Source organism: Cinclus cinclus, chromosome 9, assembly GCF_963662255.1.
Source record: "Cinclus cinclus chromosome 9, bCinCin1.1, whole genome shotgun sequence".
Classification (NCBI taxonomy): domain Eukaryota; kingdom Metazoa; phylum Chordata; class Aves; order Passeriformes; family Cinclidae; genus Cinclus; species Cinclus cinclus.
In genome coordinates, this window is record NC_085054.1 from 20,660,628 (window position 1) to 20,678,388 (window position 17,761).

The window sequence follows — 17,761 nt, forward strand, 5'->3', positions numbered from 1 at the left end:
TACCTTCTCTTTTCTGAAAAAGATCATCTTTCACACCCCAGTGTGAAACACTGTCCTTCCCCTGTTTCTCACAAAAGTGCTTTTGTTTTATATTTATCTTTGTAGAATTGTCATCAAATGAAATAATGAAATAAAAAGTCCAAAAACCCAGCAATCAAACAACCCTGGGCTTCATTAGCTGCTGAGGTACCAGTTTTGGGTGGTGCCCTGGGAGCAAACACTGATCTCCTGTGGCAGCACCAGTCTGGGAGGGCTCTCACATCAGTGGCACCTCTGCAGAGATCTTCTCTCCTGCGGCTCTGGTGCTTACACCCATAACCTGGGCTCTATGTGAGGGGCAGCCACAGTGTTGAAAATACACATTGAAGGCTTAAAAAAAAAAATAAACCTCACTCAGGGTGCAAACAGCAAGCGGCCTGGGAAGTGACTTTCAGCAGTCCAACCCTGCAGGAAGAGCAGTGTGCTGGGATGTGGAGCAGCTCAGCTGTGATAGCTGGTGAGAGCCACAAGATGTCTCTGGAAACCAGCATTTGGACAAAAAAAAAAAAAAGGCATTAATAACCCCAGAAAAGGGGCTGGGCTGTTTCCATCTGCAGTGAGCCCTGAGCCCTGGGACTGAGTTGACTGGGAGCACTGCTCTGAGTTGTGCTGGGAGCTCTGGGGCAGGGACAGTCCTGCTCACTGGAGGTCCCTCTCTACAACAGTTTGCTCCAGGTGACAATTTGGCCCATGAGGTTGCACACATGGCACTTCCTTAATGCATGGATGAGAACTGTGGATCTGTAAATCACTGTTGGATCAAAAACTGCACTGACTTCTGAAGTCGTGAGACAAAGAGCAAAGAGTGCACATTGGAAACCAGGTTAATGAATTATCACAGTACAGCAAAAAACAGTAAAAATGGGGGCAGTCCTCTCTGGAAGCCCTTCTGCCATGTGCTTTTTGCATGCCAGAGCAGTGTCTGCATGCCTTTGGATCCCTTGCAGCAGATCCTGCAGCTGATGGGATCTCAGCACTGGCTGTCTCAGCTGAGAGCAGCAAGGAATAATCCCTTTCTTCCTTAGGGTCCTGCTTCTGCTGCAGGTTACTCCCCAGAGAGCTAAAGGAGATACTTTCAGCTTCTGAGATGTTTCCTGTAGGCAGTGTTGGCCTGGGTTTACAACCTCCAAACTTGCCAACTCCTGTGAGGTTTCACTACCTGCACTGTCACCCCCAGGGATTGATGAGCACAGAAAAAAGTCCCACTGCACCACACCCACAGACAGACATTATGGGAATGAACTCTCTGTCTCTGACACAGGGAAAAATCCTGTTGAACGTGACTCAGAGCTCAGCAGAACGCCTGCAGGTTCTGATCCTACATCCATGTCAGTCACTCAGGGAGCTCCTCTCCCTTTCACCAGCTCCTCTTGGCTTCCTAGTAAACAGCTATAGAATTGCAGGGTGGAAAAGGCCCACATAAGTGTGAAGTTGTTATTAAGAAATAGGCAAAGCACAGTAAGTAGTGACTCACAAAGTTTAATGTGAGAAAACAAAGCTATCGTTCAATGGACCGCATAGAGAGACAGCAATTATTGTAAACTGGAAAACCTCTTTAAGATCCAACTGAAAATATGTGGCTAGTAAAATCCATTGCCCACCAGGGTCAGTGATTATAAATATCATTTGTTTTAGTATTTGTTTTCCCTCTTACAAATCATAAGACAGTCATTTAAACTAATAATAAGTGAGTTATGAGGATAATAGGATTTTTAATGAGCTGTCTCTGGTTGGGGGTTGCCTTTACAGAAACTCATCCACTGCATTGCAAATGCCAGTATTTAGCACAGAGGGATGTGGTGAAAAGTCCATTAGTCTAAATCTGCTTTAACTGGAGGACCAAACTTTGTTCTTGCAGTGTGTTTAGGAAAACTCCCCCAGGACCGTACTATCATTATATCACTTTACTTGAGGCACATACATTTGGACAGAGCAGAATGAGAAAAAAAAATAAATGTAGTCAATACCCCTGGCATGATCAGATGAAAGAGAAAATATTACAGATGATGCTGACAAAGTTTTCCCCTTCATTGTACAGAGGGGGAACTTGGAGTTGTCCTTACTAATACACTTGTGTAGTATGTAGACAATTTGAAGCTGGTTTTGGGGAAGATCACTAAGATTTAATGGGACATTTCTTGATGACATTTAACTTGACTTCTACCTCCTGGTTTGTCTGAGATGACTGCTTTTTTTGGTCAGAAAGTACCAATTTCCCTCCAAAGCATGCTGTAACTCAGAAGCAGAAGACTTGTTCCTGAATTGCTACCCATGCAAAAAATGCTTGCCCCAAAGGACCAAAATCCCACAGCACGTTTAATTTCCTGCATTAAAATAAAAAAAACTGTGGTCCTTCATTTGAGATCTGTGTCTCCCATGATGTCTGGGCTGAGGCCTCAGGCGACTGAAGGATGTTGTGTATCCAGCTAAAAGAACCCACCCCAACCCACAACCACCCTTCCCACAGCTACGGCTTTGTGCAAAATGACAGAGAGGGTAAAACGACGAATGTGAAATCTCCTGAGTGAAAAGGAATTAGTAAAACCCCATATTCATGAAATATTGAGAGCTAATTATACGTGCATCGGAAACCTCTGGGGGAAGGGAGATGGAGGCCTTTCATTAGACGGTAACTGGAACTTTTTCATCATTTGTCTAGCTCAGGAATGTAAGGCTGCTGTCTGGAGAGGGATGTGGGATTTGGCTGCAGGGCTGGGTGTGCAGGTGAAGTGCCATGCTAGTATTTCTATTGTACTCTGGCACATCTTGGAAAAGCTGCAGCAGATCGGTGGGGCTGGGTGCTCCAACATCTCCATGCTCCCACACGACCTCTTCACTCAGATGTACCGTGAGGAATTGTTCCCAAATTATATTTTCATCTTCCTCTCACACAGTCCCCCAAACGGGTCCGAAGTCCCATCCCTCACTTGAAACCCGGTCATGGTTTCTCCTAGAGGGTGGAAACCCCAATGTACACCAGGCTATCTCCAGAAAGTTCAATTTCCTTGCTTTTGACTTGCTCTCTGCTTTTGCAACTGGAACGAATGGCTGGTTATTGCCACCGCACCATCGACCAAATTCAAGACCGAGGTCAGAAGCGGTGAAGACGAGGGCAGATTTTTGTGGGGGAGCCAGAGAGAGGCAGATGGCAAAGGCAATCTGCCTGCTTCCTGGCCGGCAGCGCGGCCAGGGGACCTGAAGTGTAAAAGTGGGGAAATTTCTCTCTCGAAGTTTTCCGGAGACTTTAGCCACAAGGACGCTCGGAGAAACCCATCCCAGATCTCCTCTTTGTGCCCCCGACTCCCTGTCGCCAGATCCCCCTGCAACACTCCTGCAGCTGAATTTATTTTCCCCTCGTGGTGTCCCGGCGATCTCGGCCAGGAGGGAAGCGTGTCCCTCCCCACGCAGGGCAGCAGTCTCCCTGCCGGGGAGTGCTGGGACAAGCTGCCTCCCGGCAGCGGCTCCTGCACAAGCCGCTGCTCGGGGCCGTGCCCGGGGCCCCGCGGTCCCGGCCGCCCCCGCCGAGCCCCCGCACCCGCGGAGCCGCTCCCGGAGCTCTCGCGGCGGAGGCGCGCCCCGGCCCTCGGCACATAAATCAGCATTAAACCCATTCCCCCCTCTGATCCCCGGTGCCACCATCTATTACTCCCCCAGTGCGTTTTCTATCACCTTTTGTTAGAATTACACAGCCGGAAACTTAATTTACCCCGAGCTTTAAAGACAAATAAACCCCGCAGGCCGGTGGCCCAGCGATATGCCTGTTTACTCGCGCGATCCGTAGATTATTATGAATTGTTGTGATTTTCAAGCTGCTGGTGGTTCAAATACCTTCTCGACTACTCTTCCCGGCTGGGAAAAAAAATTTTAAAATCCACCCACTCTTCCCGAACAAGGGCCAAGGAATAGGAGACCATCTCACTTGCGCTGAGCTTTATTTACTTTTGCTATTATTGTTGTTGTTGTTATTATTATTATTATTATTGAAATTTGGAGCGAGCGAGGTTTTCAATTGCTGAAATAATTGCTTGGGAGAATGGTTGCTTAATCTGTTCATACATTATTGACTCGGGCTCCAATATTTGGCTTGCTCCTTTTTATCGAAAGAAGATCACGTACCAGAGTATTTTGCATAACAATTTTTAAAGAGGACACATCCTTATATCAAAAGTGGACGTGACTTGAATTTTGCCGGCGTTTGTCCCTAAAATGACCCAATTCCGGTTACTGCCACTGGGCAGCAGCAACATTGCATCATTTCTCCAGGCAATAGACTTATTTTGCTTTACTCTCTGCCCCTTCCCTTGTCTCCCACCCCCAAGCCAACACGTTCTTTTAAAGCTGATTATTTTGTCTTGCTGCTTTTTAGCACTACACACACTGTTTTCTCTCCCTGGGAACGGATGAGCAGAGAAGAGCAAGCCCAGCTCGTAGGAGCCACATGGATAATTAAAGCCGAAAGTTCCCAGGCAAGACAGAAATAGTGCCTTCAACGAAATTTTGCTGTGAGCTGCCGCAGAGAGAGCCCAGCGCCGGTGTCAGCTCCTCCAACCACCTCCTAGAACATAATTTCCCCGATGAGGATCAAAAGAGCCCCCCTCTCCCCTGCTTTTTCCAATCGAAATGGTGCTGCTTCCCAGCCACACTGGTCAAGTTAGTTCCGGAACAAAGGATGACAAAAACACAAAGGATTCTCTCCCCCCCCACTTCCCTCCCCACCTCCCCTTTCTCCCCTTCTCAACTTCCCCGGTGCCTGCACACCGGCCCGGGGCAGGCCGGGACCCTCCCACCCGGTGTCGCTTCTCGGGTCCGGGCCCGTCTCGCAGCCACGGCCCGCACCTGGGGGTGTGAAGTGACAGAACGGGGAGCGAAATATTGTGGAGAGGGACATGGGGCTCTGTTCCTCTCCAAAGCACTGTCACGGAAAGAACCCTGAGCTCTCTGCCGACCGGAAGGGGAGAATTGGTGGCATTCATGCCCCCCGACAGCAGTGCTGTCGCTTGGGCCACCGGGTAAAAAACCTGAAGAGCACCAGGTCTTTGCAGGAGAACCCCAGCCATCGCTGCAGGCAGGCGCTAGGGAAGGGGTGTGCACCTGAGAGCCGAGGAGAGGACCCCGTGAGGGACCATTCCTACAAGCCAAGAGTTGAGCAAACTTTCCACGGCGGCGGACCCCTCGCTCTCGGGGAGGGGACGAGCTCGGTTGGCAGGAGGAGCCCCTCGAGGCGGCCCACGGGCAGAAGGGGAACCCGGAGAGTGGTGGGGGAGAGAAGTGCCCGCGTGCAACCTCTGAGCTAACAGCTACAGCCATTTGCACACGCGTGTGTGCGAGGCAATATTCCTCACACGCCCGCCGCACCCGCGTTCAGCTGCACAAATGCACCCGCAAACCCTCGCAGGCAAATCCACGCGCAGAGTGTGCAGAAGGGCTGGGAGACACGGCGGGGCTGAAGGGCAGGGCAGAGAGTGCGCGGCGTGGTCGCCAGTCCCGCGTGTGCCCCTTTGTCACCCAAATGTCCCGAATTCGGTGAAGGGAAAAGCTTTACTACCACGAAGAGGCAGCCCTGCGCCCACTAGAGCTGAGAAAAGTCTCGGGGGTGTCGTTCCCAGCGCGGGGCTCCAGCACCCTGACCGAGCAGGGAGACCCCCCTTCCCCTGGCCAGGACACCCCCTCCGCCCGCCAGAGCCCCCGGAGCCGCCCCGGCCCCGCCGCCTCCCGCGGGGTCGGGCGGCGAAAGTTTTGCCGTCTCTTGCATGGGCTCCACGGCTCCCGGAGCCGAGATGGAAGCAAAGCGAGACATAGGTGGGAAGAGCTGGAGGAAATTGAAAACATATTTTAAAATGTATACGGGTCCGGGCCAGCCCGACCGGGTGCGCCGGTGACGAAGAACACGGCGGGACCGAGACCAGGACCGGACCAGTAGAGCAGAACGGGTGCGGACCCCAAACCCTCCACGGAACTTTCAGCCCCTATTGGCAACCTCTTTAGCGAAGGGACGGGGCTATCTGTCCCGAAGCGGAGTAAAGAAGCGCTCAGAAACATCCAGTGGTAACTTAAACCAGATTGTCAGGGAGCAGCCGGGGCCGGAGGCAGCCGCCGGAGCTGCTCGCCGGGCGAGAGGATGCCGCTGCCCTCCTCGGATCCTCCCCCGGCCAGCTAGCGAGGAACATCTCCGGGAGCTGGGACTTTTTAAGACAGCCGATCCAGGTGACTTGTGCTGCTCGCAGCGAGGTAGGGTGGGCTGCAGATGTGGGTGGGAGGCGGGAGGGGGCTAGGGAAGCAAATGGTAAGGGGTTTGCAGCCAGGCCACTGGAAAACAGCAAGTTTTCTTTTCTTTTCTTTTCTTTTCTTTTCTTTTCTTTTCTTTTCTTTTCTTTTCTTTTCTTTTCTTTTCTTTTCTTTTCTTTTCTTTTCTTTTCTTTTCTTTTCTTTTCTTTTCTTTTCTTTTCTTTTCTTTTCTTTTCTTTTCTTTTCTTTTCTTTTCTTTTCTTTTCTTTTCCTTTTCTTTTCTTTTCTTTTCTTTTCTTTTCTTTTCCTTTTCTCCTTTTCCTTTTATTTTCCTTTTCTTTCCTAGTCTTTTATTTTCCCTTCCTTTTTCTCATCTTTTCTCCTTTCCTCGTATTTTCTTCTTTTTTTCCCCTTCCTTTCTCTTATTTTATTTCCTTCCCTCTTATTTCTCCTTTTCTCCCCTTTTGTTTCCTTTCCTTTTCCCCATCTTACTTATTTTCTTCATTTTGCTTCTATTTTTCTCGGTTCTTTAGGCACCTTCATATTTTTCTTTCTTTTCAAGTTTCTTTCTTTCTTTCTTTCTTTCTTTCTTTCTTTCTTTCTTTCTCTCTTTCTCTCTTTCTCTCTTTCTCTCTTTCTCTCTTTCTTTCCTTTTCTTAAATTGTCCATTTTGTATTTTTTGTTTCCTTTTTCCCCTTTTCCTGATTTTTTTAATTTCTCTTTTTCTTTTCCTTTTTTCTTTTCACTTTTCTTTTCCTTTTTTCTTTAATCTTTTGTCTTATCTTTTCGTTCTTTTCTTGCTTCCCACACCCCCCACCTTTTTTGTTTTCTTGTAGGAAAGGAAACAAACCAATAGTACCGCTAAGAATAAGAAAGATCGTTTTCACTTCCCCCCTCAGAAACTTCTGCAGGGTGTTTTCGCCTCCATCTCACTTGGGAAGCGAGGACAGACAATAAAGTAAATAAAATTAAATCTTTGCTAGTTTCCCTTGACTTAAGAGCCGGGCTGCATTGCTGGGGTGGGGGTGGTCCTGGATGGTAATTGATTCATAACTCTACACCAGGACACCAGGGCACAACATCCCCGACTCCCCGGGAGCATCTCGGGGGAGCGGGGCGGCAGCGCTGCCCGCCCGGGCCGGGGTGCGGGGCTGCCGCTCCTCGGCCGCGCCGAGGTCTCCCCGCAGCCCGGCCCTCGTCTTCATTAAAAAAAGTCCCTTCCTCTCTCCCCACTCCCCTCATTGCTACCAGGAGAGATTTTGACCCTCAGAGATATAAACCTGTGCCCCGAAAAAAGTTTCGAGCGGAGCTGCCTCCAGTACCTATTTACCAACGAATTACACCGCTATTATTGCTTTCAATGAAGACTGAATCCCCAAGCGATAATTGAATTAGTCTATTGAAGAGACTGTCAGGTACAATGACGTGGTATATCCCGCGCCTTTCCCAGGGTCTATAGGCTTTGGGGACCCGGAATGTATAGTCTGACCTTACAGCTCATAATAATAATGCTGCACTTGTAGCAGAAATCTATTCGTATTCACTTTTAACAAAACCTCTGGTCAGCCAGTCCCTGTAGGAAGGATGAAATCTATTGTATTAGAACAACTCATTTATGTCCTTCAGCAAAGGCCCCAATGAGATCTGATCTAGACGTAGAAATAGGATTACCACAGCGTATATTAACCACGTTTCTATACTTTCTCCTTCCTATAAGGGCGCCGAGAAAACAAAACGCAAATAATTTTTTGTCTAATTTTAACTGTATTTTTATTTTCAATTTTAAAATTTCCTTCCTTTGGCGGCCTTCCTCAAAAAGAAGAAAAAGAGAAGAAGAGAAGAAAATAAATGAAACCAGCCCAAAATAAAAGCAAATAGAACGAAATCGGAGAAAATATTTTGTCCGGTTTCCGAAGAGACTGCGGGCGCCGCGGGTTGACATCGTGCGGTGGGAGCAGCGGGGCCACCCTCCGCACAGCCCGACGGAGGGCACCGGGCGTCCCAGCCCGGCTCCCCGGCTCCGCCACCCCTCGGCTGCTCTCCGCCTCCCAGGCTGGATGTCCTCCCGCCCCAAGCCGGGGGGGCTCACCCAAGCCCCAGCGCCGAGAGCCGGTGGGGACACCAACCTGCAAGAGATTCAGACGGCGCCGCGGCACTTCCGAGGGGCAGGAGAACGGCAGCACGGCCCCGGCCCCGGCCCCGCAGCACTTTCGGGGGAGCCCTCGGTGCCCCGGCCCCTCTGGACGAGCCCGTAGCTTTACGGCAGAGTGCGCGGGGCTCCGCGGGACCGGGCCCCCCGACGGGCGCCCCGAAACCCAGCGGTACCCGCAAGTTACAGAGGGAACTTATTCCTAAGAAGGGATTTTTTTTTTTAAGCTTCCGTCCTTAAGCCACCGCGTGTAGACATATCACCCCGATTACTGTAACTACCTGCGAGTCGGGCAGTAATATTTATCTATTTAGATAGAAAGGGTCGCGATGGAAAAAAAAAATATTCAGCCTGGAAATATACATCGTCTTTTCCTTTAACCCCTCCTCATTCATCCAGCCGATCCCCCACCCCCTCCGTACACAAATCTACTCAATTTATAGAGAAGCCTTTACTATCCAGAACAGTTTCTAGAAGGGAAGACTCCAGATGAAATAATCCCCCTCCCTACACATACACGTACACACACAAAACACACACACACACACACACACACACACACACACACACACACACAAGCACATAGACACACTTCCCCCCGGGCGTGCTCAGGAAGGCAAATTAAATAGTTAAAGGCTTCGATTTCTCTCTCTCTCCCTTTTGTTACCCAATTTTGGAACATTTAAGGATGGGTGTGTGTATTGTATTCAATAATAAAAGCTATAGGGCCGCCAGGACATTTATCATCCTATTACTGTAACAAATCCGGGCTCCCAATACATGAAAGGTAAAATGAATTACCGACGTTAAGCCGTCAATAAAGTCATTTCTGTAAATGGTGTCTCCGAAGGACTGCAGCATTATTCAACTAGCTTTATCAGCAGCTGGGAAATTACGTGAAGAAGCTCGCAGCGTGTAATATGGCCCTGCTTACTTTGATTAAGCGTCTTGCCAGGGAATAGTGACAGTGCTTTTGACCAGGTTTTATTCGCCGTCCTGTGATGAACGCCAAGCTGATCAGGCGGAATGAAGAGTAATTAAAACCTATAAATTATCTTTTGCAGCCCTTCTCAAGGCGTCTCTTGCAGGAGAGATAAGGCAGCGAGCCCCCATTTACAGCTCTGAAAGGGACCGCGGCTCACAAAGGCTACGTGGCTAAATGGGATATTGATAGTGTCCTAATTAGAATTTAATTAAGTACCCACGCTCGCTTTTGGGATAAAGATTTCAATTTTGCTAACTTAAATATAAATAAACCCAATTTCGGTGCGAGTAAATGATATGATATTGTGAATGCAGGGGGGGTTTAACATTCATTTAATTGCGGATGAAGCTCTTGATTCCAGGGCTGATTGTGTTCTGCCAGCTATTATTTTAGGGGATTATTGTGTGGCTGGAGGTAACAATTCGGTAATGTTTCTGCGGTACAGAAAATAACCGAGCGTGCCTCGGAGGTGCGGGTGCACACGCGCCTGCCAGGCACCCGGGGAGCAGCTGACGGAAACCCAGAAATGTCTCCCTCGATTCCTGGTGCCGGTCGCCCCTGGAAAGCGGAGGCACGGGCCGAGCAGCTTCCTCGGGGCTGGAAGAGCACCCGGCCGGTGCAGCACGGCGGGGCGAGGCGGGGGAGCCTCGCTGCTGCCGCCACCGCGGCTCAGCCCGCAGGGAACCGCCGAGACGCGGACACACAGAGATAGAGCTATAGGTGTATTTTGGGCCCGCACCCATGCACATCTAGGATCCATAGGCGGCGGCACGTGATGCGGCCCGGCCCCGCGGAGAGGAGCGGAGCGCTGCGCGGGGCCCCGCGGCCTCCCGGACCCACCGCCAGCCAGCCGCCGTTTTGGGGAGGGGGCTAATGGCGGGGTTCCGTTACGTCAGAATGAGAAAACGCCCGGAATTGCCCTTCCCGCGGCCCCGGGACTCTGCCCCGGGCAGGAGAGCGGCTCCAGCCGGAGCAGGTGCCTACGGCCGGCCGGGAAGCGCCGCTGCTCCGGGCACCCAGCCCGCCCGGACCGCCTGCGCTGTGTAAAATGTGGGGTGTCGCGGGACCCCCATCTCCAATGCTCCTCCGTGTGAGCACCGACACTGCCCTTGCCCGCAGCGACTCGGCTCCCGCGGCCGTGAGCGCCTGGGGCTGGGGCAGCGGACGCCGGCTGCGGCAGAGCTGCCGTCCCTGTGGCGCTTGGCTGCGGCCCCAGCGGTCCAGCAAAAACAGAACTGGGACCAGGGTATTCGTATTTATTGGCTGTAAATTCATTTTTAGACAGCTGCATCAATCCTGGAAAAGTGGCTTTTTCTTCCCATCCCTTAAAATCCTTAAATTTTCCGTCTGCCTTTACACACGTCCCGAAGTGCTCGTTCCCTGCCAGGCAGAAAACAAACCAAAACAAAACCAAACAAAAATACCAGGGGAGGGGAAAAAAAAAGCAACAAACCGAAATCAGCCAAACAAACAAGCAAACATCAAAAAGCAGACGAGGAAATATGATACGAGTTCAGCTGTGAGCTGGGGCTGATCTGCTTCGTATTCCAAAAAAAGCCCCAAACCCAGTAAAGTAACAAACCAGAGGGAGGCTTCGGCCGTAAGACCAGCTTGTCCCGGCAGTGCCTTCTGCCTTTATTGCTACTTATTGGTATTACCATTATTATTATTATTATTATTATTATTGTAATTTTTATTCCTCAAAACCAAAAAGGTTCAATTCCAGGGAGCCACCACCGGGCTCGCCATCTCTCCGCGCTGCCCTACGCCCCCGCGGGAGAATAGAAAGCAAAAAAAAAAAAGAGGGGGAAAGTGCACAGATTTGGAGGAGGGGGATGTTTATTATCGCTGGGGCAACAGGAAAGCGGCCAATGACCAAATCCCCGCCACCCGTGGAGGACACGGCGTGGCTGGAAGTGGTTGTTTACGGTGACTAGTAGGGGGTCGGGGAGGAGGATGGGGGGGGGGGGGGGGTGTCCCGGTTCACGCGCGTGGGCGCGGCCCGGTGCCCCCGCCCCGTGGCCGCCGCCCCGTCCCGTCCCGTCCCGTCCCGTCCCGTCCCGTCCCGTCCCGTCCCGCCCGGTGCCGTCCGCCCCGTCCGGTCCCCACGCGGTATTTATGGCGGCGGCCCGGCGGGCGCCCATTGGGCGCGGCGCGGGGTGTCAGCGGCGGCGGCGCCGCGCCATTGGCCGCCCCCACGTGCGGGGCCACCTCACGTGCTTCCGGTGCGAGTGAAAAAAGTGTGGCTGAGGGATTTTTTAGGGAGAGTTTGGTGCACGGACCGCCGCTGTCAGAGATTGGGCCTTTTTTTTTTTTTTTTTTTTAAAAAAAAAAGGGGAAAAAAATAATTAAAAAAAAAAAAACCCTAAGCGGGCGCGGGCGGCGCAGCACCGGGCTGGCGGGGACGGGCTCCGGCAGCCCGCGGCGTGGGCAGAGCGCACCGTGACAGCGGGGCAGCGCGGAGCCGCCGCGGCGGCGGCGGCGGGGAGATGGGCAGATCGTGACGGGTTTTCGGGGGGCGGGTTTTTTGGGGGGGCAGCGGTGCAGCCGCACACCTTTTTGGGTTTGGTCTTTTTTTTTTTTTTTTTGTATTTTTTTTTCTTTTGGTGGTGGAAATATAAGCTGATCGGGAGAAGGGGGAGAGAAGCCCTCGAGTATCTCCCAGGTTTTGGATCCATCCGTGAGAGGGAGAGAAAAAAAAAATCTCAGCTCCGGCCCAACAAGTGGATTTTAATATTTTTTTTCCTTTTTCTTTTTTCTTCTTCTTTTTTTTTTTTTCATTTTTTTTTAAATTTTTCGTCCCCCTTTTCCACCCCGCCACCCACCGTCAAAGTGGGGTGGGCGTAAAGTGGGTGGGTGGGGGGGAAAAGAGGCAGCGATCTCCGTGGCGGGGACTGAGCATGGAAGATCCGCCGGAGGGGCACGGCCACCGAGACGCGGCGCCCGGCCCGGCGAGCAGCGGCAGCGGCAGCGATGGCGAGAGCGTGCCCGTGTCCCCCAGCCCCGCGCCCGCCTCCCCCGCCGCGCCCTGCCCCCTGCCCCTGCCCCGCCGCCGCCACCCGCCGCCCCCGCCGCCGCCCCCGCCCCACCGCACCACCAACTTTTTCATCGACAACATCCTGAGGCCGGACTTCGGCTGCAAGAAGGAGCCGCCCGCGCCGGCCGGCGGCGGAGGAGGAGGAGGTAGCCGGGAGCGGGACGGAGACCGGGGGCAGAGCTCAGGTAGAGAAAACGTCAACCCGCTGCTGGCCCGGCCGCCCAACCCGCCCGCCCTCCTCTGCCCGGACTCGAACTGCCGTCCCGACGGCTCCGCGCCGCCGCCGCCGCCCGTCGCCGCCGCCAAAGCCAGTCCCGCTGCGGCGGCAGCGGCGGCGGCGTCGGGGGCGGCCAAGCCCCCCGCCGACGGGGGCGAGACTCACCCGGCGAAGTACGGGGAGCACGGCAGCCCCGCCATCCTCCTCATGGGCTCTAATAATGGAGGACCTGTTATAAAGCCCGACTCGCAACAGCCGCTGGTGTGGCCTGCCTGGGTCTACTGCACTAGGTATTCAGACAGACCGTCCTCGGGTAAGGAACCGCGGCGCATCTGGGAGCTGTTAAATGGTGACAAGGTCGCCCCCCCCCCCCCCCCCCCCCCTTCTCCTTTCCCTCTTCCCCCCTTGGCTTTGGCTCCCGGCTTGTTGAGGACCTCGCGTGGGGGGGAGGGAGGCCTGGGTCACCCGGGGCGAAAGGAAACGCGTCCCCCCCATCGCCCCAACTCTTCTTCCTCCTCCGAGTCTCCCAAATTTGAATGTGACGCCGGGCCCCGATTCGGCGGCGGTTCGATGGGGAGAGCCGGCGGGAGCGACCCCTTCCCGCGCCCCCCGCCCTCCCCGCCTGCCGCAGCCCCGGGTGTTCCGTAGCGCGGCGGCGCGGGGTGAGAACCTTGCGAGAAAAAGGCAGCGGGGTTGGCCGCTCCCTGAGGCTTCTTCTCCCCTTCTTTTATATTTTTTTTCCCTGGGTGATGCTGGAGGTACGAGGGGGCGAAGACCCGAGCGGCTGCTGGCGGCGCGGGGGGAGGAGGTAGTGTTTTCTTGGAGGCGAAGGAAAAAGGGCTTTTAGAAGGTGGCGGAGGGGCTGTTTACCGAGGCCTCTGCAGCAAGCCAGGCAGGCCCTTAGGCCGCGTATTGCCGCCGGAGCTGGTGCTCCCTGCTGCCGTTTGGGGCCCAGCTCCACCTATGCCTCTGCCCGAGGTCCTACCCGTGGGAGCCGCCACTTCGGCCCTCCCGGCCCTGTTTTGCCGCCCCTTCTACGTCTTTACATTCCCCAGGGTGCCCTCGGGCACCCCTTTATTTATCATCGTTACTTTGTGGTTTTAATTGTTTTTTTGTTGTTGTTGTTTTTTGGTTTTTTTTAAGAAGCGGAGGATGAGGAGATGGGGTTCCCCCATGGCTCCTCCAGGCAGCAGCCAGGGATCGGTCAGCACGGTGCGGGGCCGGGGTGGGCTCCCCTGTGCCTGCCCGGGGCCGCTCCATTGCGCGGGGAAGGCGGCGCTGCCCGGCCCCAGCCCCGGCCCCGCTCCGCACTGCCCGGCCTGGCGCTCCTCGCCGCGCCGTCAGTGCGGCCGAGCCGTCTCGATCCCCCGTTATTGACACGTCCAGCGACTTCAAACTCAGAAAAGCCTCCTTGATTGACTTGGGTGATTGATGGGGTGATAGAGCTGTCAGACGGCACGGTCTCGCTCCCGGCCGGCCCGGCCGCGGGTGTTGTGCTGCCGATTCCCAGGGCCGCCGAGCGCCCGGTGTTCTGCACTTGCGCCTTCATTTCCTTTTCTCCCCTTTCTTCGGGCAAAGGATCATTTCTGCATGTCCTCCTCCCCGACGCTCCCTGCTCGCTGCAACCCGGAGGGGAGAAGGCGAAGCTGGCTCGGCTCGGCCGCTCTCTTTGTTGTGCTCGTAGCTGCCCGCCGGCCCCTACTGCTTCTCTCGGCCCCGGGGACGAGCGGGCTGCGGCGGTCGGAGGCGCCGGCACCCCGCTGCAAGGTGCCGGGACTCAGCGATTCACCCCCCGTGCCCTCCACCCCCGCCGGTCCAGCCCGGGAGCATCCCGCTGGGCCCCGTCCCTCTCCCCACCGGGCCTCGTCCCTCTCCCCGCCGACAGCCGCTGCCGAGCCGGGGGGAATCCCCCCGTTCCAGGGAAAAATTGCACCGGGAGAGGAGCTTTCGGCCTACTCGGAGGCAGGGAGGCCTCGCCGGCTTCGGCTCCGGCTGCTGCTGGCGGGGAGCTGCGGGCCTGGGACCGCCCGCCGAGCCCGGCAGCTGTCGGGGAATTTTCGTAGATCCCATTCTTCACGGTTCCCTCCCCGCTCCTCTTCCCCATGGCCGGGCCAGGCCGGCAGGGGAGGACCGGGATACCCCCTCCTCGGCTAGGCGCTGCCCTCAGGATCGCCCCGGGACCCGGTGGCTTCCCCGGCGAGCTGTGCCGCACTTCAGCTGGCCCCTTTGCGGCCTGGGTGTGGAGCGGCGGGGCTCTGCTTTTGGCTGTGCTTCACGGAGGGAGCGGCAAGCGGGGCCGTAAGTCCCCGGCAGAGATCGGCCGCCGGAGAGCCCGGGACTGGGCTGGCTTTGCAGAGAGGGTCGTTGTCCCCCGAAAGGAGACCAGGGCAGCCTGCTGCCAGTCCGCTGCTGGCGGCGGCTCCCCGGTGCCTGGCAGCGGGGACATTTGGTCCCCTCACTGCCCGGCGGAGCCGCTGCCCGGCCGGTGGGCCCCGGTCCGGGGCCATGCAGAAGGAAAGCGGCTCGGCCCGGCAGGGCGGGCGGAGCGGCGCCCCGACGTGTGCCGGGGCGGGGGGCGAGCGGGGCTCCGCTCCCCTCGCCCGCGGGGCCGGCTCGGCGGTGCCGGGCCGGCGGGTGATGCTCGGGCGCGCTCGGCCCCGGCCTCCCGGTTCCTTCCCCATCCTCCCCTCCGCCGTGCCGGGGCGGCGGTGCCGGGATTGGGGGGCTGGGGGGGACACACGGAACCAGCACAAATTCACCCGTCGGCCATTTTTCCGCGGCCGGCGGGGCGGGGGCGGCGGTCGGTCTGTCGGCCGGTCGGTCTGTCGGCCGGTCGGTCGGTCGGTCGGCGGCGCGGCCCTGCCCAGCGGCGTGTGTGTGCCCTGCCCGCAGGCCCCCGCACGAGGAAGCTGAAGAAGAAGAAGACGGAGAAGGAGGACAAGCGGCCGCGGACGGCGTTCACGGCCGAGCAGCTGCAGCGGCTGAAGGCGGAGTTCCAGGCGAACCGGTACATCACGGAGCAGCGGCGGCAGAGCCTGGCCCAGGAGCTCAGCCTTAACGAGTCCCAGATCAAGATCTGGTTCCAGAACAAACGGGCCAAAATCAAGAAGGCGACCGGCATCAAGAACGGGCTGGCGCTGCACCTCATGGCCCAGGGACTCTACAACCACTCCACCACCACGGTGCAGGACAAAGAGGAGAGCGAGTGAGGCGGGCGGCCCCAGCCCAGCCCTGCGCCGCGGCGCCGGCCCGCCGGCCGGGAGGCGGACAGGTGCGATTTAAAAGCAGATCTATTGTCTATCCATAGTATAAGGACTCCGATTAAGAAAAAAAATAAATAAGAACACTTAAGAAAAATTATCTCTATATAGCCAAACAGAATATGACCTTGTATATATTTAATTTCAGGTAAGAAATATGTGTAGGGATCTCTATTTGCTGGACAGTTTCTCTCTTCCCTTCTCTCTGTTTCTTCTTTCTTTTGTTCGTTTGTTCTTTTTGTTTGCTTTCCTTTTTTCTTCCCCCCGCCCCCGATGTCTGTCGCTCCTGTTTTACAGTAAATGTCAGACTTTTCTCATCTGTCGTTTGATCTAATTTTATTTTTTTTGTGTGTGTGTGCGTGAATTTCTGTCTCTCTCTCTCTTTTTTTTTCCGAGGAAAAAAAAAAATCTGATCCACAGACTGCGAGACTGAACCCGCCGCTACAAGCCAAAGATTTTATTATGTTCAGAAATCTGTAGTCTGAAATAAAGTGTAGACTGTGTTCAGGATCCAGGCTGGCTGTAATTCTTTATTTTAGTGTATGGATGTTTTCATATATATAAATACAAATATAAATATAATAAATAAATGTATATATACATACGCCATATGCCATACGCAGTGTGCATAGTGCCATTTCGGTGGCATATTTAGGTTTTGCTTTCGATAGATGCAGCAATATTTAAACCGCTCACCGCTTGTTAAGAGCCCTTAGACCTTCGATTTTTTAAAAAACTATTCTAAAATTTTTCTACTCTTTAATAATAGTTAATTATCTTTGCGAATGCAGTCATGCCTCACCTCTCGCATCTTCCCTTTTAACCAGAAATTAAAACCACTTCATCATAATGATGATAATATATCACGAGTTTCCGCTGAAAAATTGCCTGAAACTGTCTGGACATTTAGGGCTCAGAGGTGCGCTGGAAAGATATTTGTTTGACATCTCCTTGCCTCTCCCCGAGAGGATCTGCTCCCACGCTGTTTCCAGCGAGGACCTCTCCCGAGGATCGGACCGGAGCGATCGGCACTCGGCGCTGGGCGCTGCGCCGCCGCTCCCGGGAGCGCTCCGGGAGCCGGTCCCTGCGCTCCGCTCCCTCTCGCAGGGCTCGGGCTCACATTTGCGGTGTGCGTGGGACGCGTGGGGTGGCACGGCGGGGCTCCCGGCTGCGGGCCCCGCTCCGCTTTCCCACCCGCCCAGCCGGTGAAAAGCCGGCCTGCCCAGTCTCGGGTCGGCTTTCTTCGCCGCCGGCCCGAGAAGACGGACGGGCCGGGACCGGGCCGTGCCCATGGCTTTGTCCTCGAGCCGTCGAGGACAGCCAGGCCTGAGCCCACGCGGGCCCTGCGTGGGGCCCCGCCGAGCCGAGGGCAGGCGACGGGATTCTGGTCCTCGCTGCCCCTGATGAAAGCCGGGCACCGAGGCGGGTGGGAGCCGCCCGTCCCCCTCGACGAGGCTGTCTGTCGGCTTTCCTTCTCCTCTTCCTGCTCTTCTCTATCCCTGCCCTAGGCCCGCAGCTGGCAGGGCGAAGAGGACGAGCGAGCAGAGCTGGAGCCGGGGGACCCTTTCTTCAGCATCTGCCAGGAGGATGGTGCGATGCCGAGGCCATGCCCAGGTCAGTGGGACCGGGGGTCGGAAGGGGGTAAGCAACAGCACTCCCGGTCGGCGCAGCCTGCAGCTCCCCCCTCCTCGTCCCGTCGGAGGAATTAGGAGGTTTCCGTCTATCTGAGAAGGGGAGCAGTGGGGAAGCGGGACATGGCTTCTGCCATTTTCGTGCTTTTTAACTCTTCCTGCTTAGAGCTGCGGTTTGCTGTCACCGTCCGGGGATGGAGGTGCAGGCTGGGGAGAGA

The 17,761-nt window shown here is 55.1% G+C and overlaps 1 protein-coding gene across 1 annotated transcript; it reads left to right on the plus strand.

Annotated features, from left to right (window-relative positions):
• The first annotated feature begins 12,254 nt into the window (after positions 1–12,254).
• On the plus strand, positions 12,255–15,861 carry EN1 (engrailed homeobox 1). Its single transcript, XM_062498506.1, has 2 exons — positions 12,255–12,965; positions 15,545–15,861. Exons 1-2 carry the CDS (start codon positions 12,299–12,301, stop codon positions 15,859–15,861), a joined length of 984 nt encoding a protein of 327 aa, XP_062354490.1. The 5' UTR covers positions 12,255–12,298.
• Positions 15,862–17,761: the final 1,900 nt, after the last annotated feature.

Bases quoted from the DNA above. Each gene is read 5' to 3' on its own strand.
- EN1 (XM_062498506.1), top strand. From the start codon at position 12,299: ATGGAAGATCCGCCGGAGGGGCACGGCCACCGAGACGCGGCGCCCGGC. The intron at 12,966-15,544 runs GTAAGGAACCGC...CCCTGCCCGCAG, and splicing joins TTCAGACAGACCGTCCTCGG to GCCCCCGCACGAGGAAGCTG.